The 24,179-nt window shown below is 38.4% G+C and overlaps 2 protein-coding genes across 7 annotated transcripts in view; one reads left to right on the top strand and one right to left on the bottom strand.

The window, feature by feature from the left end:
* Positions 1–24,179, top strand: part of RIT2 (Ras like without CAAX 2) — a 222,351-nt gene that overhangs the window by 119,521 nt on the left and 78,651 nt on the right. The gene's annotated exons all lie outside the window — the stretch shown is intronic.
* Positions 2,465–23,678, bottom strand: LOC107325913 (uncharacterized). The gene is made up of 2 exons (XM_085529285.1): positions 22,796–23,678; positions 2,465–22,205 (listed from the first exon to the last, which is right to left on the bottom strand). Exons 1-2 carry the CDS (start codon positions 23,676–23,678, stop codon positions 21,100–21,102), a joined length of 1,989 nt encoding a protein of 662 aa, XP_085385411.1. The 3' UTR covers positions 2,465–21,099.

Below are 24,179 nucleotides of genomic sequence, written 5' to 3'. Positions count from 1 at the left end.
AAGTTTTCTTTCAAGGTGGAATACCTACCAGGCAGTATTGGTTCAACTGTGCAGTTAATTTCAACAGGTATCTGTACTGTTTTTCTATTCCACAGAAATAGTCTTAAATAGCTAGATAGATGCTTACAAGTCTTTCTTTTCTTCCATTCCCTTGCAGTTACTGTTCTTTTTTGATGCAGATAGAAAGGTATTTGGGAATAAAAGAAGGCAAATAAAACTGAGAAACACCATTCAGGAATATAGCCAAAGAGTAACATCAGTTTTCAGCTGTGTGATCATTACGAGAATGGGTTAATTCTGGGCTAGTTTTTCTCCTTCTAGTTACAATCTATGTCAAGTGAATAGATGAATTTGTCCCATTTTCACTTCTCATTACAAGATTTGTCATGAAAAGTGAGTTATCACGGGATTTTATTGCCTGATATATTTGGTGAATTATGACAGTGTGCAGAGGACATTTAACCTCTTTCAATATTGTGTGCCTTGACTGATTGACTGTTCCTGTGCATGGAAGGTGGTATGCAGGAATTTGTGCCTTACTTCTGTGCAAAGTGAAAGATGACTTTTCAACAAAGGGCAAAAAAAGTTGCATCACATTGAAGTGTACATAAAAATCACAGAATATTATTTGTTTGTAGCAGTCTTGCAAAAGTAAAGGGGGGAAAAAGAGAGAGAGAGAGAGAAAGAGAGAGAGAGAGAAAGAGAGAGAGAGAGAAAGAGAGAAAGAAAGAGAGAAAGAAAGAGAGAAAGAAAGAGAGAAAGAAAGAGAGAAAGAAAGAAATAAAGAAAGAAAGAAATAAAGAAAGAAAGAAAGAAAGAAAGAAAGAAAGAAAGAAAGAAAGAAAGAAAGAAAGAAAGAAAGAAAGAAAGAAAGAAAGAGAGAAAGAAAGAGAGAAAGAAAGAGAGAAAGAAAGAGAGAAAGAAAGGAAGAGAGAAAGAGAGAAAGGAAGAGAGAAAGGAAGAGAGAAAGGAAGAGAGAAAGGAAGAGAGAAAGGAAGAGAGAAAGGAAGAGAGAAAGGAAGAAAGAAAGGAAGAAAGAAAGGAAGAAAGAAAGAAAGAAAGAAAGAAAGAAAGAAAGAAAGAAAGAAAGAAAGAAAGAAAGAAAGAAAGAAAGAAAGAAAGAAAGAAAGAAAGAAAGAAAGAAAGAAAGAAAGAAAGAAAGAAAGAAAGAAAGAAAGAAAGAAAGAAAGAAAGAAAGAAAACAAGAAAGAAAGAAAGAAAACAAGAAAGAAAACAAGAAAAAAAACGGGGGGGGGGGGGTAGTGGAGGGGGGTGGGGGATGTGGGGGGAACCAATGCTGCAAGAAATACTAAAAAATACTACAAAAACCTACATTGCCCTAGAAAAGCAATTGCTTTTACCTTAGCTGTGTTCTGAACTCCATTTCTCAGGAGGTATCTTTTTATTTGATGATTTTCTGCTAAAGTTAAATGTCAAAAAGACCATCATCTTCTTTCCTACTTCCTAGAACATTATCCCATTTCAATAAATAGGAAAGGGGGACAGCAGAAAGCAGATGTAGCATCTTATACAATATGGATATCTTGATTTTCACCATGCCAATATGTACATTATATCAAATGCCTATGTTCTCATGCAAGCCTTTGTCAAGTTTTAACCAGAGAGGTTATATTGATCCATTTACCTAAAAGCACATTTGAAATTGAGTGTATAAACACACATTTCCATATAACAATGGGAAGCATTCAGTCTAGTACACTGACTAAGATCTGTTTTACAAGGTAAAAGTCACAAAACCTCTGGTAATTAATCATGCAGCCCTATACAAGAAAGCAGAATATCATGTCTTTTATCAATCCCAAGCAAAAGAATAGCATATACGGAAGGTTTAATGATTTTTAATCAAAAGCCACAATCAACTAATTCTAATGTTATAAATATACTATCAGTCCCCCATGGTATTCCCCACTACTTGTGATCATCGTGGAAATATAAGCTAGTCATCTGCACAGTCTGCTAACACATTTATCACAGAATCATGGAATTGTAGAATCAACAACAAGGAGGTCTAGAACTGATTGATATGTAGTCAAAACATATTTCCTTACAACACAATCCATTAGTTAGTCATAAACACGTAGAAGAAATTTAGATAATGTGGATACTGGTGAAACTGACAATATCAGGATGAGATGGGTGTCATTCTGAGCTTCATGTCCAGATGCAATGCTCAGTTAATCATAGCAAGGCAAAATGCTGGAGAGACAACCACAATGAAGGGTACTCACCAAATGTCTTATTGTCCCTAAAAACGTATTGCTAATGATTCAGGGTAATATTATCTGTTTGTCTAGAAACAAAAGGTTTCAAAACAGTATTAAGCAATAGAATTGACATTCAGTTATTTGTCGGTATTATGATCCATCATATTCTTCTAAGACTATACTATGAATAGTTTCTTGATTTAAAAATAAAAAAATATATATATATATAAATATTTTAATTTGAAATCACCTAAACTGTTCAAAGCAGTGCATGTGAACTGGTTTTAGGAAGATATGTCAGATGGATTACCATAGATCTACAATAGCACGTTTGTTGTCTTTTTCTGCTGGGAGAGACTTTCTAATCCATTTTTAAATTAACAAAATTATGCTTCTTTTACATGGATCCCTTTGGATTCTTATTTTTATTCTGACCAACAACACACTTCTGTGTGAATTCTGAGTGAATTCTGGTCAAGATCATGAGGAATTCTTGGACATTTCTCCAGAGGTCCCTCCCATTGTAAACCATCCTGTGTTCATGTGATTTCCTGAATAAAAAATTGTGTAGAATTTCCTGAATAAAAAATCTGTAGAAACCACGCTCCAGGGATAGTTTTCCTCAGTTTTTCCCTGACTGCAGGAGGAGCGGGTGTGTATGTATGAAGCTCTGGTAAACATGTGTTTTAAATTATATAGCTGACTGACTTCTGTCTCAGTGATGAGTGTAAATTAAAAATAAAATAAAAATAATGAAAAAGAACAGAAACATTTACTGAATTAAAAAGTTCAGTTCTTAAGGACTGCTCATGACTGAGGAGCAGCCATGGAGTAAAACTACATGATATTATTACACCTTAGCCTTCATCAAGGGCTAGATACAGGTTTGGTTGAGTTCAGTAAATGTTGCTTCTTTTACTTTCTCCTGATAATTAATTGGACATTGGTTGAGTAAAATATATATATATACATATATAGCTTGCATCAACAGAAGGTTTATTGTCTCAACAAGGATGTTTTCTTGTTAATGGGGCAAAGAAACAATGTTTTGATTTGATTTGCATATCAAACAACAAATTGGAGCATCTCCATTTTCACATGTGCAGGGTTTGTAGGTACCATTCAGCAGTGTGGTTATTCACATCTCACAAAATTGAATCAAACTAAAGTTCATTGGTAGGTATACATGTTGTAACCAGGTTGCTAATTTAGTTTCATAGAAAAGGATTTAAACCAAATAGTGATCTAGTGCACCATGGAAATCATCCAGATCTTGATGAATCCTGCTTCTTGTATTGCTTTTCCAAAGTTAATATTATTGTGTTTGTTTGTTTGTTTTTTGTTGTTCTTTGTTTTGGTTTGGTTTGGTTTGGTTTGGTTTGGTTTGGTTTGGTTTGTTTTTTTGCCCACTTCTTAGACAGATGTGCCCGACTGTAATGTTTATTGATCACCATTTTTTTATCACTTTCAATTGACTGTTTGTGTCCACAGTTATGCATAAGGACTATTGATTGTGTCGTAATTACCCACTAATAGAGGTCAGCTAAGGTCACTGTTACAAACTTGCCCTTCCAGATTTTTGTTAATTTAGTTTATTGGGATTTTGTTTTCCCTATTTTCAGTTATTGAATTGATTTCCTTATTGGCATCTTTTTATATGCCCTGCAATATTTAAGCTGTTTCCAAGCTGTGAAGAGCCTTCCACTGTATCATCTGTGTAAGGAAAATTTATTTCCCCTATAATTATGTGGTAGTCTGCAAGAACACGACATACATTTTTTTATGGTAATATCTAAAGTTGAAATAATTAGTGTAAAAAAACCCCACAACTTACTCAGAGGTATGGTTTTTATTTGTTTCCCTGATACTGATAGACCGTAACTTTGTTGGTGTCTCCTCTTGAGAGTGAATAGAGAGTTTATCTTCTTGTAGAAGCTACTGGAATACGAGCAGGACAAAAGTGTTGGAGGGCGTAAGTCGGAACCCAAGTTCTGGCTTTACAATCACAGTAGCTGAGATAATACAGGGAATGAGTGTAATAATTTACTATTCACATGTGAGTTCACAGTGAATCACTGTGTTCTGTAAGCAAATAATCAGAGATGAAACTGGGAGACGAGTTTATGTTTTTTCTTTTTTACATGTGTCTGCAGTGTCTGAAACTGCATGCTGAATTTGTCCAGTAGTATTGGTTTAACAAGCAGTTAGGAGAATGCTGTGTGAACACTGAATCTGTATAAATTAGGAGATACATCTACATGATTACTAAAAAAGGATACCTACCTGGCATGTAGCGGAAAATTAAGCAAACAATTTTGTTAGTAAGAATTATTTGTCCTAAGATGCCATTAGATTAGAGATTCAAAGTCAAGATGTTTGCAGAAAGTATGTAGAAGCAAGTTAGACAATTGAGGCCATGCCAAGTGTAGAACAAATTTCTAAAAGTATTTCATTCATTTGAGGTTTCACAGACTTCACAGCTACTGGCCTTACTGTTCCAGCTTTGGAAGCCTGAAATTCCCCTTGGCTGTTTTTTCACTGTGACCTTTATATTGGCTCTCTGTCCATACTTGACATGGGTCAGGCAGACAAAAGCTGCTTTCCACTTATCAGTCAAACTGAGTTCTTTCTAATTTGTCCTTTAATGACATGTCACACCTTTTGTGAATCTTCACACAAGAATGCACTTCTTGAGGGAAAAAAAAAAAAAGTGAAGCATTCTGCTGTCTGAAAATTACTTCAGGTATTTACTGCTGAAGTGCAAAGCAAAACAAATCATCATTAATTACAGGTTAATACAGATCAATTGTTTTAGCCCTATGTCAAAACCATATCATTTGATTTGCCTTATGATTGTAAATTAACACAATTTTACCATGAAACATTTATGCATGTGAAATTATTTTCTCAATACCTAGTGAGGTGAGATATGGAATCAGATACAGGTAGACAACTTTAGCTGGTAAAATGCAACCAGACTTCTCTTCAAAGAGTTCATGGACTTGAAATATTGCCCACTGATACATTTGATGTTTCTTTTCCCAGACAATATCTAAAGTTAGTCTTGTTATTTTAAAGAAAAAAGATTAGTATATGATTCATTAGCTATCTGCATATATGTTATCTACAGTCACACAATACTCATATATGAGTCTTACGTATGAACTCATAATATATCTACACATTAAGGAAAAAAACAAAAATGAGAACAAAATACAAGATAAACCACACATTCCTCACGGATATTTTGCAGACACTAAATGATTCTTATTCTTTCTTTCTTTCTTTTTTTTTTTTTTCTTACAAGGGACAGGGGTAGCACATTGTTCAGTGTGATGTTTTCTATTTTCTACTCTGAGCTTTTCTATTTTACTCAGAAGTCAGATGTTGGTGGTTACTGAGTTTGCTTTCAGGGCTTGATGAGCTGTAATGAAAATAGTAATACTTGCCCTGAGATAAAATAATAATAATAATAATAATAATAATAATAATAATAATAATAATAATAATAATAATAATAATAATAATAATTTTTAAAAAGCAGAAATTTTTCATGTAGAAAAGATAAAAACAGGGATTTGACAAGTAGATTCACAGTAACAGAGAAATAATCAGATTTTCTTACACTGAAAATGTCTTTCAGCTACATACTATATTAGGTGACAGCTGTAACAGTTTTGAACAAAGATGAGAATCAGTAAATGTGGCTGAGATCAGAAGTTAGTAACTTCTCTTAGGATTAGGACTGAGCTATAAAGCAGAGTATGTCTCAGTGCTTTTAAGTGGCTTGGAAAAAATCAGCCTACAAAGGTAGGCAGTTCTTTGTACATTTTCAAAGTTCACTTTCACTGCTCTGTCACTTAAAATGCTTTATATTTCTGTCATACCAATAAAGCAATTTTAAAATACTTAAAGTAGCATTCATCCTTCTGAAGCTTAAAACAAGTTGAAAAAGCAGATATCTTTGTTTTCTTTTTCAGTTACTTTCTGTAATAAAATAACCAAAATCAAAGAGAAATTTAAGTAATATAAAAGTAGAAATTCAAAGTAGGTAATGCAGGTGGTCTTTTCTCTCAGAGAGTGGCCAGGCACTGGAATGGCCTGCCCAGGGAGGTGGTGGAGTCTCCATCCCTGTCAGTGTTCAAGAGGTGTCTGGATAGGGAGCTAGGAGATATGGTTTAGGGGTTTTCTGTAGGTATGGTTAAGGGAGGATGGTTGGATTAGATGATCTTGTAGGTCCTTTCCAACCCTGTGATTCTATGATTCTATGATTATTTCAAAACTTTGGATTTTGTTTAAAAAATAAATCTAAATAATTTTGTTGGAAATTCCATCTAGTCAAGGGCTAGAAAGTCTGATCACTACCTCTTGGCTAAAACTATTGTTGATTTTAAGGACTTATAAAAAATGAAGGGCCAGACCCCAAAAAAGCCCTCTAGGTTTTGTTCAGCTGACAAGCCTCTTGCAGTTTGCCTGGTTACTCCCCATAATTCTTTACAGCACTTACTGATGAAATAAGGACAGCTAGAGGACTCTTACCCAATCAGCTCATTCAGCAATATTAAGTGAACTTTGTTTCATGTTCAGACAGTTTAGCAATGATGCCTTTTATATGACTAATTTATGTCAAACATGTCAAAGGTGTTTTTTCAAATGTACAACATCCACTATGGCATCTGTTAGTTGTCATTCAATACACAAGTGCATATCTAAGTGGTCAAAGTATTGAACACATATATATATCAAACCAGGGGCATTCCTACCAAGGAAATCCAGTAGAAACAAAAATTTGGTAACATCCAATGAATAAAGTGGATTTTCTTGACAGCTTCTTTCAGTTTTCAGTCAGTGTCCCTTTCTGCAACTTTCTTTCATAGTATTATAATGTTTGACTCATATTTTTTTTCTCCTATATAAATAAGAAAGAGATGAAGCTTAATGAAAACTTTTAGTATATAGTTAAAAGAATGAGCAGCAATCTCTCATATGGCTTCTGTAATGACATGGTCATTGCCATGAAATCCAAAGTTTTATTCCAATGAGGTGTAATGGTACAACTGCAGTGACTTATTTATGCATGATTAGCAGCTGCAGGAAAACTGATGTGACCTAAATACATGATTTATTTATTTTTATTAAAAAAAAAAAAAAAAAAAAAAAGTCATACAACAAGATTCAGAGCTCCAGCAGGATGCTTTTCAAACATTGTTAGGTATATGCAAGTATCTAAAACTGAAAATGCAAGCTTAAATCTGTTTTTAAAAATATGTGATCGGGTCGGGTTTTTAGTTCATACTGGGAAAGGTCCTTGTGTACTTATCCACAAGGAAAGAATCTTTCACCCAGAAAACAAATACACACAAAATTCCTTTTTGGTTACACAGATGTTTTCAGATGTTTTATAGAATACTAGGGAAATTTATTGTCAATGCAGTCCAAAGTACCAAAATGTAATCAATCTGCACCACTGAAAACAGGATGAGGTCAGTTTGCAGAGCAGGATTACAGAAACACAGAATGACCTGGGTTGGAAGGGACCTCAAGGGTCATGAAGCTACAACCCCCCTGCCTAACAGGGCCACCAAACTTCCATGTTTACTAGATCAAGTTGCCCGGGGCCCCATCCAACTTGGCCTTGAACACCTTCAGGGTTGGAGCATCCACAATGTCCCTGGACAGCCTGTTCACTCTCCTAGTAAAGAAGTTCCCGCTAACATCCAACCTAAATCTTCCCTCATTCAACTTAAAATCATTTCCCCTTGTCCTACTATTATCGGCCCTTTCAAAGAGTTTACTCCCCTCCTGATTATAGGTACCCTTCAAGTACTGAAAGGCTGCAATGAGGTCACCCTGCAGCCTTCTCCTCCAGGCTGAACAAGCCCAGCTCCCTCAGCCAGACCTCATAGGGGAGGTGCTCCAGTCCCCTGATCATCTTCGTGGCCCTCCTCTGGACCCCCTCCAACAGCTCTATGTCTTTCACGTACTGAGGGCTCCATGCCTGGACACAGTATTCCAGATGGGGCCTCACAAGAGCAGAGTAGAGAGGGACAATCAGCTCCCTATCCCTACTGGCCACCCCTCTCCTGATGGAGATACCCAGGATCTCTGAGTCTTCCCTAACCATCACATTGTTCTCCAATATTGTCAGCACTTCTAACTAGTTCTTCCTTGTTAAATGTAAGTTGAATAATTTCAGCACTGACTTCAAATTCTTACTTTGCTACTTATCTCTTTAAGTCACTGTGTTCAGGAAATATAAAATTAAAATAAGCTATGTCTCCTTGAAATTTCTGAAGCTAGTGTAGATTTGACTGGTACAATATTGAACAGAACACGTGAACATAGATTTTATGTCTGTTACCCACTGTCACTGTCTATAGGAGTACTCAAGATTGAAAAGGCTTCAGATGCAAAAGAATTAAAATGAGGTAGACATTAGCATATGTTTGTGATAGGTATTATTGATCTTAATAGCTTGCTTTAGATACAGACAATAAAATAGAAATCTGATATTGTGAAAATGAAAATTTTGCAGCTCAGACAGATTACCGGCAGGGCAGAAGAAAAGAAATCCTTTAAAGGCTGAGAGTTAGTGGGATGAATTAACTCTGTTTTAAACCAGTTTCCATATCACATAAAGCTTTTATTGTTAATTTGCCATAGAAGCAAGCCTTACTGTAATGAAAGATTTGTCTTGTTTCTTTTCTTCTAAGAAATGTCATTGAGGTAGTTAAACTGCTAAGAAAACATTTCTTTCAAATATTCTGGATATTTTTTTTTTCTTTTTTCCCCCCACAGTAGGATAAAGGAAAAATGCTCCTTGGATATTTTAACCCCTTGTTTTGTCTTTGAAATCTTTGCATTCTTTCTGTGCGTGTTTTTACCAAGTTCAGCATGACTGTTCCTTAGGCAAATGGATCTTTTAAATCAATATCTATACATTATAGAATATTTGGCCAAGAAATACTGACTCTGTAGTTTCTGTTCCAGGACTGTCCATCTGACTCCTTTCCAAAATAAACTTCAAAATAAAATGCTTAGTAATTTAGTATAATCCCTTAAATCCAAAGTTTGAGTAGATACTCCCATCTCTTCCCATTCCTATAAAATGAATGAAACAACAACAACAACAACAACAAACAAACCAAAAAGCAAACAAAAAACCAAACAAACAAAAGAAACAAACAAAAAAAAAAATCAAAAACAGTGAAACAGTGGCCAGTTTTGGCAAATCATTAATAATAAAAAATAATGATTTTAAGTAATACTTTTTTTTTTTTTTTTTTTTTTTTTTTTTTCCAATGGCAAGTGATAATTCTTACTTATAGTACTTTTACAGTATACTGATCAGGCCACATATCTCATCATGACAATCAGTAAAAAAGAGTAGGAATTTTTGGTAGGTTTTTCTAGCAGAAGAGAAGTAGAGATCACTTATTTCTAGTAAAAATTCTTGCATGAGGAATAGTCTGGAAATATATTCCAAACTAGTCTGGAACCAACCTATATAAATTTGAGTTTCTAAGTGTTTATATTGGAAAGGTAAAGCCGTTTAATATTGTTTTAGATCAACAGCATATTACAACCTCTGGAAATAAAGAAGAAATAGGGAAGGTATTATGATTTAGATGTGTTATGCTGCTTCCTAAGGCTCCTCCTGGCTAAGTGATACTCATATATCACCCCTTCCTTTTGGCTGTATATGAAGTGAAAACAAGATAGCGAAAGTGAAATTCATGAGAGGAAATCCTAGCCCCACCAGAGTCAGTGAAAAGTGTCCCACTGGCTTAAATTGAACCCATATTTCATGCTTGGCATTTCACAGAGTGATGGGAAGTATCTGTTCCAAATATTTCATGGGCTTAAAATAATACAGGCAGCCTGGCAAAACAAGGGTGTACCTTATTCATAAAAATGGCAAGATTTTAGCTATGTGATATAGATAGGGATTTAAAAAATAAAATAAAATAAAATAAAATAAAATAAAATAAAATAAAATAAAATAAAATAAAATAAAATAAAATAAAATAAAATAAAATATTCCTGTGTAGCTGTCTCTCTCTCTCTCACACACACACACACACACATATATATATATAAAAGATTTAGAGTAGAGTTTGCAAGAGGTTAGCCTCAGAAAGTAATGTAACATGAATATCATTATTAAAATCCAACTGCTTCGATTTTTTTTCACATTAATAAATCTGCTGAGAAAAAATTATCTGATTTATTACTATGTATTAGCAAATCCAAAATATCAGTTATTATCTCCTTGTTTAATGCTCAGATTATTATATAATTATATGCAGCTTCTAGAATAAGCTTGAAAGGAAGAGATATAAGAATTTTCTGGCAGCCATTACAATTAGATTTTCAGCCTGGAGAAGAACACTTAGGGTTGCTTATTCTCTGATTAACATAATCTGAAATAAGATATCATAGTGTTAGTAATTGGCATGGTAAATAGTTAAATAGTTTCACTTACAAGAGGTATTTCTTGTTTAATGGAAACTCAGGAAATAGATACAATGGAAATAATTTAGAATGCAAAGACTTTTTTTTTTTTTTTTTTTTTTTTGGTTTCAGCAGGTGTCTTAGTTAGTGTAGTGTAAATTCTATTAATAAACAAACTGAAAGCAGACCATTGTCTATAAGAGAGTGCAAATGTATTAATCCCAGAGTTGGTACACTGAATAAAATATGCTTTGCAGATAACAAATAAAATTTTGACCTGATCCTAGGCATTGAAAATAAAGTATCTGATAATGCATACTTTTTGTTAGAGATGGATCATGGGGTTAGTAATTACTTGAGATGTAATCCTCTTCATGCAGCACAGGTTTCAGGAGCCTGCCACTTATTGCTTTGACACTAGGAATGAGCAGAAAATCCTCTGCTGTGGTGCTTAATTTATAATGTACAAGATTTGGCAACTGATTTCACTGGACTTGTGAATTTCTCCTGTTCTTGACATAACCCTGTCCTCTAGATCTCATTTTCTTTAAGTAAAATATTCTCATTTGGTACCTGTCCAGCTTTGCTTTGAAGCAGTGCATATTGTGACTTCTGCAGAAAATGTATTTATTCCTGATGGGATTTCTATATGCAAATTCATTAGATAAGCAGAAGTCATAACTGTGTTTTTTTATGGAAAACTATTTTTCCTTACACCAACACCACTGGGGTTTCTACATCCAGATCAAGGTGAGTAGTGTAGGCACAATGTGGCTTCTCTACTCCATACTCCATGAAGACTCAGGCCATCCTGTGATTTGAGAGTGATAAATATATATATATATATATATTTAAATAAAACAAAATAATAAAGTGATTAAAAACAAAACAAAACAAAAACAATCAACCAACCAACCAAACAAAGAAACAACAACAACAAAAATTCCAAACCCACATACACTGAAAGAATATGTACTTCCTTAATTAGGGACCTTGATGAAATAGTGAAACAAAAACAATACAGAGAACAACAAACTGAGCCTCAGGAACTATCTCTGTAAATAAAGAACATCTATTCAGCTATTGTAGTTAGCAAAATCAGCTGCAGATCTGGCAGGAACTCACATTTAGCTGAGAAGCCAGCATCTGGCAATGACTGATATAAAAAGCCTAGTTTTTACTTTACCTTATGTCAGTTACTTTTTTTTGGTTGTTGTTGTTGTTTTGTTTGTTTGTTTGTTTGTTTGTATTCACATGATATTAACAAAGTTCAGAGAATATAAATGTCAGTGTTGGATGCTAAGAACCAATCCCTAAGCATCTCTCAAGTCAAAAAACCACAGACGCTATTCTGTAGCAGTTAGAGACAAGAACAGTAATTAGCTTTACTTCTTATTCAGGCTTCATTTTAAAAGATCTCTGGAGGCATCATGCAGAGAATTCCCTGATTTGAGGTTCAGGCTCAAGGTCATGTATTCAGTTGAAAGTATTCTGCTCAAGCACTCATTTTATGTCTCTGGCAATAAAAAAAATAAAAATAAAAACTTCTTCAACTCATCTCACAGACAAAGCTGGACTGACTGTTCTATTTCTAATCAAAACCTCTTTCTATATATGTTTTTCTTTCTGGGCTCCAAGATCACTGGAGAATGTTTTCATTTTCCCCTCAAGAATATCCTTCTGCAGAAGGCACGAGGTGCTAAACGTGAATCCCTTATTATCAGAATAGTGTCACTATTATCAGAATAGTGTCACAAACAAACAAACAAAAATGATATTTTTTTCCTTCTTGTAATTGTTTTTGCATAATAATGTATATATAGATAAGATTATTTGGGTTACGAAAAAAAATTCAAAACCTTCTGCTCTTTTATTCTCACATGCCATAATCTTCAAAAGATGTCTTCTCCATAAATAAGTATGCTGCCTACTACAGCACAAAAAGCATTTATAATGGCAAACCTGAAATTGGTAAATAGTTCTTGGTATCATGCACTGGATCACTAGTTACATGTCTGAAAAATGCACAAGAAAACTAATTATGGGTATGACTTCATCTAATGTGACACAGCAAGAAAAGTTTGTCATTTGGGTAAAGCATTTACACTTCTCAGCAGAGATTTAAAACCACTCTTAACAAAATCAGAAACAATGGTAAATGGATACTAATATTACAATTGGACAACAGGCTCCTGTTAATCTTCCCTAAAAAGCAGATGAAACATAATTCCTCACATAAAGCTAATTCTGTGGTTTTCTGGTTCCTGTGGGCTATAGCAGCAGATGGTATCAGCAGCATCCCTTCAGCTTTGGCTAAGAGTCAGCTTTTCATTTCAATTTGTCTCTTTTTAATTTCAACCATGGGCACTATATACAGTAACTGCTCAAGTTATTCAAATAATTATTGCAAAAATACCATTTGTTCTGAAATTTAATGTCTACCTACTGAACAACAGTTTGCAGATTTTTTTTTTTCCTTTTTCTTTTGTCAGCAGCCAGATACATAGCACTCCTCCTTCCTAATACTTCACCATTCCTTTTCAGTTATAAATTTCAAGTGTGTTTTCATATCAGTCATGGGCCCTAACAGCAAGACAAATATCCTTAAATCCTCATATGAGCATGATATTGAGGAAGAGAAGTTTGCTGCTAATGTTTTATCACCTCATCAAGAGAAATATAAGCCTCCCTACAATAGCCTATCTTACCACAGCCTAGAAATGCATGACCAACCTCCTTCTTCTCAAAAAAACAAAACCAAACCTCTGTCAGTGGCATTGTAGAACTTATGGAAAACATTCTCTTTCTCAGCTGGTTTACTGATGAGAGAAATCAAGGAAAGGAACCAAAATGAATGCAATGAAATTTTCCTGGGCATGTTGCTTTCTTCATGCAAAGTAAGAGTTCTTACTAGTGGCTCCTGTCTTTTCTATGGACAAAGCTAGAAAAGACGAGATGAGTAGGAATGACATAGATTGTTTTTCTTGAATGCTAGCAGGAGAACTGTGTTCTGTGCTTCTCTGTAAGTAGTGAGGATGTAGAAGAAAATATACCATTACAGACAATACTAAAAGAAAGTCAGGTGTGGTTCATAAATCTTCAGAAGATCTACCTAAGAAAATATTTTTCATCTCTGTGGGAGTATACCAAACAGTGATGAGCAAGTTGTAGAAATAGTACAACATGATATGAAGTATGTATTTATGTACTTAATGGAATATAATAGAAACAAGCATTTTGGTGGTGGACAGTTTTTGTCTGTAGATGATCGCAGAATCATAAAATCATTAAGGTTGGAAAGACTTCTAAGATCATCCAGTCCAAATGTCCACTCATAAACACTGTGCTCACTAAACAATGTCTCCAAGTTGCTGAGCTGCATTTGATTGTTTATTTGTGCTTAGCGTTTCTGTTGTTAGATGAGAATAGAAAGATAATAAACTTCACCTGTATGAATGATGTCTCTAGGCTGAAATATATGAATTGCATTATGCAGAAGCTTATTGTTAATTGTGGATCAGAGAAGACATTTTCACTGATGGCTTTTATTAGCAAATGAAAATGTCTGATATTTAAATATCAGAACCTTACTGTGTTTACCATAGAGTAGAAAGATTCATTTAAAATGACAAAGAAAATCCAACATTTTTGGCTTTTACTATTCTTCATCAGGACAGTAACAGTGTATTAGTAAAATTTTGCCTCTAGGCTGATGATAAACATAATGCCATGCAAACCTTTTATCTTGAAATTATGAAGAGTACATATTTTCTCTGTGGCTTTAGATTGCATTAAAGTGTCTAGTGAGATTAAAATCACCGTGTTTTCCATCCTAAAGTAACAGAATGAATTGAGTTATTTGTGACTGCCTTTGATTACGTTCCCTGGAGTACCTTAGGACATTTTAGTAAATAAAAGATTGCTACTGAAAAAAAAAAAAAAAAGAAAAGGAAAGGAAAGGAAAGGAAAGGAAAGGAAAGGAAAGGAAAGGAAAGGAAAGGAAAGGAAAGGAAAGGAAAGGAAAGGAAAGGAAAGGAAAGGAAAGGAAAGGAAAGGAAAGGAAAGGAAAGGAAAGGAAAGGAAAGGAAAGGAAAGGAAAGGAAAGAAAAGAAAAGAAAAGAAAAGAAAAGAAAAGAAAAGAAAAGAAAAGAAAAGAAAAGAAAAGAAAAGAAAAGAAGGCCTGCAACTTTCTTTAAATAATTTTGAAGTTCTTGGAAATGTATTTTTGCCCCTGTCTTTATGACACTCATCAAATATTTACTAAATGTGTCCTTCCACATCATCTTAGTACGTGACTGATGAAACATTAAAATCCTGTCAACTATGGTATAATTTAAGTTTGACTCCAAAATCATTAAATCACCTATAAATGCTGTTATCATGCACTAAACCATTGCTATGCAGGAACAAAAAGAGGCAAAGTCTCACTAGTATTTTCTGAATAAGTATTCTGGTTGCCGAATTAGATTTGATTTCACAAGTGCAAGATTTTTTGTTTACGCTCACAAACTTTGTGCCAAGGAGTACCTGATGGGATGAATGGATGAATTATCTCATTACTGATACTTGACTTAGTACTGAAATGAAGATGGATAAACAGAAATAGCTCCTTAATAGTAAGCCAAATATCACAGTACTTACCTTCAATACTAAAGAATAAAAGCATTGTCTTCTTCATCTTGAGCATTGACTTTCTGAATCAGAACTGTAGTTGTTAGCTATGACCTATTAGTAAGATTAGGATGGAGAATTCAGGACAGAAGGACAGGTGATAGGCAATGGTCAGCTGTGGCAATGATCATCTTAAAACAGGTAACTGGATAAAGATAAAAAGAGTTAATAAGCAAGAAAATTAAAAGAAACACGCAAGAACAAGAATGAAGTTTCCAGCACATAAGTATATTAATAAATGAAATTATCTGTCAAGGGAAATGATATTATATTTATTTTACTCACTGAAGAGTAGACTGGATAAGGTATTCAGAAACCGACAGTGCGAGGAAAAAATATCTTGTTCCTAAACGCAAATAGAAAAAAATAATCCTAACAAGGCTTTTCAATTTTGTAATTTCCTTGGTACTCTCCACATGACTTACAGACAGATACTACAGAGTAGTCTGTCTGTCTGAGGTTTTTAATAGGTTGTTTTAATAAGCTTTTCTTGTGATTTGTGTTTCTGATACGAACAGCAATTACCCAGCCAAGTAATGAGATTCTAATGAACATGTCTTTCCTAGATTACTTTAGAAGTTCATCAGAGAAGACTCATAGTATTTTAAAACTAAAATCGCTTTTTTCCCTTGTCAAGACACATCAAATTGTTCTACTAAATACTTTCTACTTGAGTAACTGAGAACTGAAAAATAGTAATATAAATCGGTTTGTGTGCATTCTAGTATGATACAAAGAGGAAAAAAAAAGAATTGTATTACTTCAGTTTCCAGTCTGACCCAAATCTTTGCGTCAATATATTAATTTATTTTCACCATGGTTCACATAGAATGCAATCACACTTCTGTACAGGAGGTTGCTTTGTTTAGCGGAGATCAATGTACTGCTTTTGAGATCAAGTAAACTCAAGTTTGCTGGAATTAGTGCACATAATTTTCTTACAGTTTAAGACATTTATTTTATGATGGGATTAAATGCATCCTAGAAGGAATAATTTCTCACTCTTAATAGATGACAAGGAGTATTAGAGATCTTGTTGTAATGTTGAGTTCTCCATTAGAGAGATTAATGTTTAATCTCACCACAAACAACTCAAAAATTTTCATGGTAACAAAGTTAAATTGGGTTGTGACAGAATAATTTCCTTTATAGGGCATTAATACACACTTTAGATAGGTCTGGCAACAAAAATAATCTGTGAATTGTTTCAATGGGATCAAATTTAAAAGCATTTTCAATCATTTTGATAAGATTATATATATATATATATATATATATTTATTTATTTATTTTTTCCAGACCATTTATTATTTGACTGATTTTGTATATGTTTTTCTCTCACAATCTGTCCTACAAAAATGGAGAAGAAAACAGAAGTGAGAAACTGTGAGTTTTTAATTGGAAATAGGTATTTCTTTATTATATCAATCAGTTTCTCAAATGGATTTTCCTTACAGCAAATTACCTAATAGCTGTGAGATCAGAATTTAACATTGTTTCAATCCTGTTCATGCTCACCTCAAATGTCAGAGGAAGCTCCTGGTTATTTCATTTCTGTTTGAGGAAATTAAATTCCAGTTTCAGGCTTTTTTTTTTTTTTTTTTTTTTTTTTTTTGGCCAAAATCAAATAGTCAATTGTGACTAAGCTTGTAATGTCAAGAAGAAGGGAAGAAGGGAAACAAAAGGCAAAAAGTGGAGATTTTAGAATTAGAATGTATTAATTTTGTACTTCCACAGATGCTAGTCAAATGAAACATAAAAATAGGTACCTTGGTACTGCTGAAATATAAAAGACCTTTACTTTTGAAAAATATTGAATGTTGAAACTGATAGTTCAGTCAATCTGTTTTGACCAAGGACAATCAACAACAGCAACAACAAAAATAGCAAAAACTTCCTGCACTACACGGAGACACCTGAGAATCAGATTCTAGACTGAGGGCACCAAAGTTTTTCTTTCTGGAACTTAGTTTCTTTCCTGTGGGTTAGAAATTACACTCTCTGAATTTTAAGTGTGTAATTGCTGAGGTAAACAACACAGGAGCAAACCTTACATTGCAATTTGGTGGCTGCAGATTTCAGGTGTACAAAGACAAATGGTGACTCTGCTCAGGATGTGTTTACAAACAGAAAACTAGAAGAAGGGCTACATGCATCAAACACTTAAATTACATTGAGTAATGTGACAGACTGTAGTCAGTAGTAAGTACAAAACACTGGAAAAAGAAATTAGCGATCTTCCAGAAAATGGAAAATAAAAGAAAAAAAAGGGCTATAATGTTTAGGAGTTTGTACACAGACAGAAAAATTGTAATTGGTTGAAAAATTGCAAAAAGGACAGACAGAAAGAAAGACACCAGATGAGTGATAGAAAATGTCTGAGAATAAGAAACTACTTGGGGCATGGTTTGAAAATGAGGATCATTGAAATATCATCATAGGCACAAGTATCTAAGTCAACTATGTTGGACCTATTTATAGGATGAGATATCAAAGAATGAAAGTGTGCAACTTTAGATTGCAAATTCACTTTCTAAACCAAATTATTTATTTGTAGACTCCATCATATAACATTTCCAGACAGGAGCACACAGCTTAAAATATCACCATAGTACAAGACTGACTGGTACTGTTAATGATACAGATTTCTTAGGTTAACAGAGAATATGGAGGGGGTAAGAACAGAGTTTTAACAGCAACCCATTTTGTGCATATTTTGTGGAATGACATATTTTGTTGCTTTTTTTTTTTTTTTTTTTTTTTCCCCTAAGAGTGGAAAATGTTCTCTTTATTTTATTCAAATTGACAACTAAGGATACTTTTCGAAGCATTTAAAATAGTTGACTGACAGTTATTATTTTTTTTTAATACATTTAAAACATTTGGCTCAAATAGTCCTAGTTCTTTCTAAATAATTAAAAATGTTAAACAATGACATTATTTTTTTATAATGACATTTTTTTATAATATGCCAACAGTTTTGCCTTGCTTCAGAGGAAAAAAAGAAAAAAAAAGAAAAGATAAGTGATGTTACTAACAAACAGAGCTGCATATTGCTGAGATAATGTAAGTGTCTTGTTTATCTAAAATAAAGAATGGGGAAAGATTTAGTGAGTGAAATCAAAAGTCATACATTAGAGAAAATAGTTTTCAAAATTGACCTGAGCAGGATAAATCGTGGCATTACTCACACAGTGCACACAGGGAAATGGATTATGTAAGAGAAAAGCAATAACAAATATATTCTTATTTAATAAGCTTTCTTTGTTCACCTCAGCATTTTTCAATATAATAATATTAATAAAAAGAACAGAAAAACTTATACAGTACTTCTTGGAGATGAGCTACTTAAGTACAGCATTTTATGTAATCTCATTTATTTGTTTTCTCCTTTATTTTGAGATACCACTCCATCTAGGTTCATAGAGGATAAGCTATTCTTTTACACTTTGTTTACAATGGCATAAAGTAGAAAAATCTAGAAAATTGTGAAACAGAACGTTGCTGCTAACTTTCATGTTATATGCACTGTCGATAATCATAGCCATAAAACAACTTTGAACCTGAAAGCTTTTAATTTCAGAGGTAACAATTTTTGGAACATAATTGTACTGTTATTAGTATTGAGGCCACTGGAATTTTCTCTAAAATTTTGCATGAGTTTTGCTGAAAATCAGGATATAGATCTTCAACTCATGTTACATTATGTAATTAGTGTTGGAGTTAAATCTGACTTGTGACTGGTTGCTGGTGGTGCTCCTCAGAGGTCATTATTGGGGTGTACCCTTTTTAATATTTTTATTGATGGTCTGGAGAAAGAGTGTGAGTGCGTCCTCAGTAAGTTTGCAGATGACACCAAGCCAGGGGAAACTGTCAATCTGCCTGAGGGTAGGAAGGCTGTACAGAGGGATCTTGACAGTGTGCATCAATGGGCTGATACAAAAGTATGAGCTAGGTATTGCATTTTGGTTGCAACAATCCCACGCAATGGTACAGGCCTGGGGTATCACAGAATCACAGAATCACAGAATGACCCAGGTTGGAAGGGACCTCAAGGAACATGTAGTTCCAACCCCCCTGCCTAGCAGGGCCACCAAACATACACAGTTACTAGATCAGGTTGCCCAGGGCCCCGTCCAACCTGGCCTTGAACACCTCCAAGGACAGGGCATTCACATCCTCCCTGGGCAGCCTGTTCCAGGGCCTAACCACTCTCCTAGTGAAGAACTTCCCCCTAACATCCAACCTAAATCTTCCCTCCTTCAGCTTAAAATCATTTCCCCTTGTCCTGCTATTGTCAGCCCTTTCGAAGAGTTTACTCCCCTCCTGGGTGTAGGTTCCCTTCAGGTATTGAAAGGCTGCAAGGTCACCCTGCAACCTTCTCTTCTCCAGGCTGAACAAGCCCAACTCCCTCAGCCTGTCCTCATAGGGGAGGTGCTCCAGCCCCCTGATCATCTTCGTGGCCCTCCTCCGGACCCTTTCCAAAATCTCTATGTCTTTCTTGTACTGAGGGCTCCACACCTGGACACAGTACTCCAGATGGGGCCTCACAAGAGCCGAGTAGAGAGGGACAATCACCTCCCTATCTCTGCTGACCACCCCTCTCCTGATGGAGCCCAGGATCCCATTTGCTTTTCGAGCAGCCAGAGCGCACTGCTGGCTCATGTTAAGTCTCTCGTCCATCAGGACCCCCAGGTGGATGCGGTGGGGAACGTGACTGGTGAGGATAAGATTCTTTGTCTGGACTGTCACAAGCCCATGGAGCCAGATGAGATCCACCCGAGGCTGCTGAGGGAGCTGCAAGTGGTGACTGCCAAGCTGTTTTCCACCATCTATCAGCATTTCTGCTCTGACACCATACCTACATCTCCCTTCCTTTAGTTTGAAACCATTCTCCCTTGTCTATCACTATTTACCCGTTTATAAAGCTGATTTCTTGGGACAGCTGGGGCATCAGGCCTAGCCTGTGTGGGTTCGTGAAAGGCAGATTCTGCTGGATCAACCTGATCAGTATGATCAAGTGATCCGCCTGGTGGATGAGGCAAGGGCTGTTGACGTGGTCTACCTACACTTCAGAAGAACCTTTGACGCTGCCTCCCACTGTTTTCTCCTGGAGAAACTGGCATCTCGAGGTCTGGATGGGTTAATAACTGGCTGAAGGGCTGGGCACAGAGGGGTGGACAGTGAAGTTATATCCATCTGTTGACCCATCATGACTGGTGTCCATGTGAGACTCAGACTGTGCTTTTCTGTTGTCATGGATTTAGGATTTTTCTTAACCCCATTGGCAGCAGCCCTGGGGCTGCCCGCGTGTCCCAAACACAGTGACGGCCCCAAGATGTCAAAAACACAGCCAGAACGGGGCTGCAGCTGCCAGCCTGGCCTCCTCCACATTGCGCGTTGGAAACATTGGAGTCAGAGCCAGAACCCAGCTCAGCCTGAAGCGGGCTGTGGGGAGGAGGGAATGTGTTGAATGCTGGGGATGGGAAGCCCGTGGATCCAGGCCCTAAAACTGCCCACTTTGAGAAAGGCAGAGAAGAACAAAACTGACAGGACAGTGGTATGAGGGAATTAATTTTTATTGTAATGGATTCAGATGACATTATTTAGGATTCAGATGACATGGGTTATGATTCAGATGACGTTGGATAGGCCTCAGATGACATTGGTTAGGATTTAAATGATGTTGGATAGGCCTCGGATGACATTGGTTAGACTGTGGAGCTTGTTCACGGCTGCTCCGACAGCATCAGTAGAGCCGGCTGGTGACGTGCTGTGCCCGGCGTGGTACCCGGGAGCGGCTCCGCCCCTGGGCTGGCCCTCGCCGCCTGGACCGGCCTCTGCGGCGTCTCCGGGGCTGGCTGTTGGTCTGCGCAGCCCGACGATCGAGAGGGGAGCGGCTTCGAGTCCGGGCCCGTCTTGGCTGTGGGGATGGGCTTCCGTCGGCTGCTGCGGAATCCCTGGAGGACCCCTGTGCTCCCCGTGTGGTGTAGCTGCGGGTGCCGCTCTGAGCACTTGAGGTTGGTGTCTGCCGGCTCCCACGGCGTGTTTGGGGCCGGCTCTGAGATTCTGGGGCCCGGCGCTGCAACGGAGAGCGGCTTCTTGTCTGGGCCTGCTGTCCCTGTCTGCACCTGAGGTTGTATCCAGGTGCAGGGCAGTGCCTCGAGGACCGAGATGTCCCCTGGCTGGCAGAGTCTGGGGTGCTGCTCTCGGCACTTAGGGCAGCATTATGGATTCTTCTACGGTGTCTTCGGGACTCATTAAAGCTGTTTTGATCCCGGTGCAGACGTGGAGTGATTCTCCTGCAGTCTGTCCTGAGCTGGATGGACAGGCCGCTGCTCTCAGGCACACAGGACTGGTTAGCTGGATCTGATGGTGCCTGGCTGGTGGTGCCGGAGCTGCTGCTCTCTGGTGTCAGAGAGCTTTCAGATGGCTGCAGTCCATGCTGGCTGGAGGTGCTGAGGCCAGCAAGACCTGAGTTGGTGCTGGAGGCTGTAAGGGGAGGCAGGAAGATGAGCAGGATGGAATTCCAGCCATGGGGTGGAACTGGCTCCCGTTTGTCCTGGGCTGAAGGGATTTGAGCAGGGCCGCTCTGAGCTGCTGCTGCCAGGCCTTGCCTGGCCCCAGCCCAGCAGCACGTGGCTGTTTGCCTGTTACCGGTGCCCTCTCCAGCAAATCTATCGCACTCCCAGCTGGTTGTGCTATCACTCAGGTAGGAGCAGCAGCGGTGTGTGCCTTGTGCAGCACAGGAGCCTTCCCCATGAGCAGAGCCAGTGCTTCCTGCCAGGCCTTGAGCAATCTGTGCGGCAGCACCTGGAGTAGCCCCGGCCTTTGCACTGCACGGTACTATTGACACTGCGAGTGATTTATAACAAAGCAAGACATGACACAGAAATAGGGTAGGGAAGTTTATTAGGGAATATAATAAATATAAAATGTAAATAAATAATATTATATAATATTATAAAATAAACTATATAAATAAATAATATAATAATATATGGAGACAACTAAACATTGCTAACAGTCTATCACAGAGTGCTTTTTGCCATGGATTTGCTTATCGCACTCGGTGTCACAACTGTTGAGATGGTCAGAATCATAAAGTTGGAAAAGGCCGATGAGGTGTCAGGTCCAATGGTCCACGTGGGCGCTGGCCTGTGAGAACTCTCAGTGAATGGTGCTGGACTCTGAGGATCGGTGCCAGCATGTAGGTTGCACGCTGCTACTCCCGCGGCATCAGTAAAGCCGGATGATATGCCACCTGGACCGGCTCGTGCGGCATCTTCAGGGCTGGCTGTCAGTCTCCGCATCCCGACGATTGAGAGGCAAGCGTCTTCGAGTCCAGGCCCGTGCTGGATGTCTGAATGGGCATCTGTAAGCTGTTCTGGAAACCCTGAAGGACCCCGGTGCTGCTGGTGTGGTGTAGCTGCAGCTCTGAGCACCTAAGCTTGGTGTCTGCCTGCTCCCAAGGTGTCTCTGGGGCTGGCTCAGAGATTCTGGGGCCTGGTGCCGCAACGGAGAGCGGCTTCTTGTCCGGGCCTGCTCTCTCAGCCTGCTACTGAAGATGTATTCCAGTGCACGGCAGCGCCTCGAGGACCGTGATGCCCCCTGGATGGCAGAGTCTGAGGTGCTGCTCGCAGCAATTGGAGCAGCATTATGGCTTGTCTCCCAGCGTCCTTGGGACTCTGTCCTGTGATGGCTGGACAGACCGCTGCTCTCAGGCACACAGGAACCCGGTGCTGCTGGTGCGGTGTAGCTGCATCTCTGAGCACCTGGGCTTGTTGTCTGCCTGCTCCCAAGGTGTCTCTGGGGCTGGCTCGGAGATTCTGGGGCCTGGTGCCGCAACGGAGAGCGGCTTCTTGTCCGGGCCCGCTCTCTCAGCCTGCTACTGAAGATGTATTCCAGTGCACGGCAGCGCCTCGAGGACCGTGATGTCCCCTGGATGGCAGAGTTTGAGGTGCTGCTCTCAGCAATTGGAGCAGCATTATGGGTTGTCTCACAGCGTCCATGGCACTCTGTCCTGTGATGGCTGGACAGACCGCTGCTCTCAGGCACACAGAGACGGTTAGCTGGCTCCGATGGTGCCTGGCTGGTGGTTGTAGAGCTGCTGCTCTCTGGTGCTGTGGAGCCTTGGGGTGGCGGCAGCCCGTGCTCGCTGGTGGTGCCAGAGCTGCTGCTCTCTGGTGTCAGAGAGGTTTGAGATACCTGCAGTCTCTGCTGGCTGGTGGTGCCGAGGCCAGCAAGACCTGAGCTGGTGCTGGAGGCTGTAAGGGGAAGCAGGAAGGTGAGCAGGATGGAATTGCAGCCATGGGGTGGAACTGGCATTCGTTTGTCCCGGGCTGGAGGGATTTGAGCAGGGCCGCTCTGAGCAGCCACTGCTAGGCCTGGCCTGGCCCCAGCCCAGCAGCACGCGGCTGTTTGCCTCTTACCGGTGCCCTCTCCAGCGCAGGCGTTGCACTCCCATCTGGTTGTGCTGTCACTCAGGTAGGAGCAGTGGCGGTGTGTCCCTCGTGCAGCACAGGAGCTGCAGAGGAGCAGCTCCCAAGGTCTGTGGAAAGCAATGGGTTGTGGCTGTGAGGACAAAGTGCCTTGAGCCAGGGAGTGCCCGGCACAGCTCTGGTGCTCAGTCTGTGCTCCCCCAGCCCGTGGTGAGGCTGCAATGCCACGCAGGGCAGCTGAGGTCACTCACCCCTCTCCTGACTGCAATCTGCCATGGGGATGAAGGCAGTCACTGGCATGGCAGCGTCGGTACCAAACTGCCAGTGATGCGTTGGCATAGTCGTCGTCCCTTACTGGAGTTCTGCCAGAGAAGGAAGGGAATGTAAT

Source organism: Coturnix japonica, chromosome Z (genome assembly GCF_054131305.1).
Source record: "Coturnix japonica strain WE chromosome Z, WE-NBRP24, whole genome shotgun sequence".
Lineage (NCBI taxonomy): Eukaryota > Metazoa > Chordata > Aves > Galliformes > Phasianidae > Coturnix > Coturnix japonica.
This window is presented reverse-complemented; position numbering and strand designations above follow the sequence as displayed.

Bases quoted from the DNA above. Each gene is read 5' to 3' on its own strand.
- LOC107325913 (XM_085529285.1), bottom strand. From the start codon at position 23,678: ATGCCAGTTCCACCCCATGGCTGCAATTCCATCCTGCTCACCTTCCTG. The intron at 22,206-22,795 runs GTGCTCAGAGCT...AATCACTCGCAG, and splicing joins CAGGCAGACACCAAGCTTAG to TGTCAATAGTACCGTGCAGT.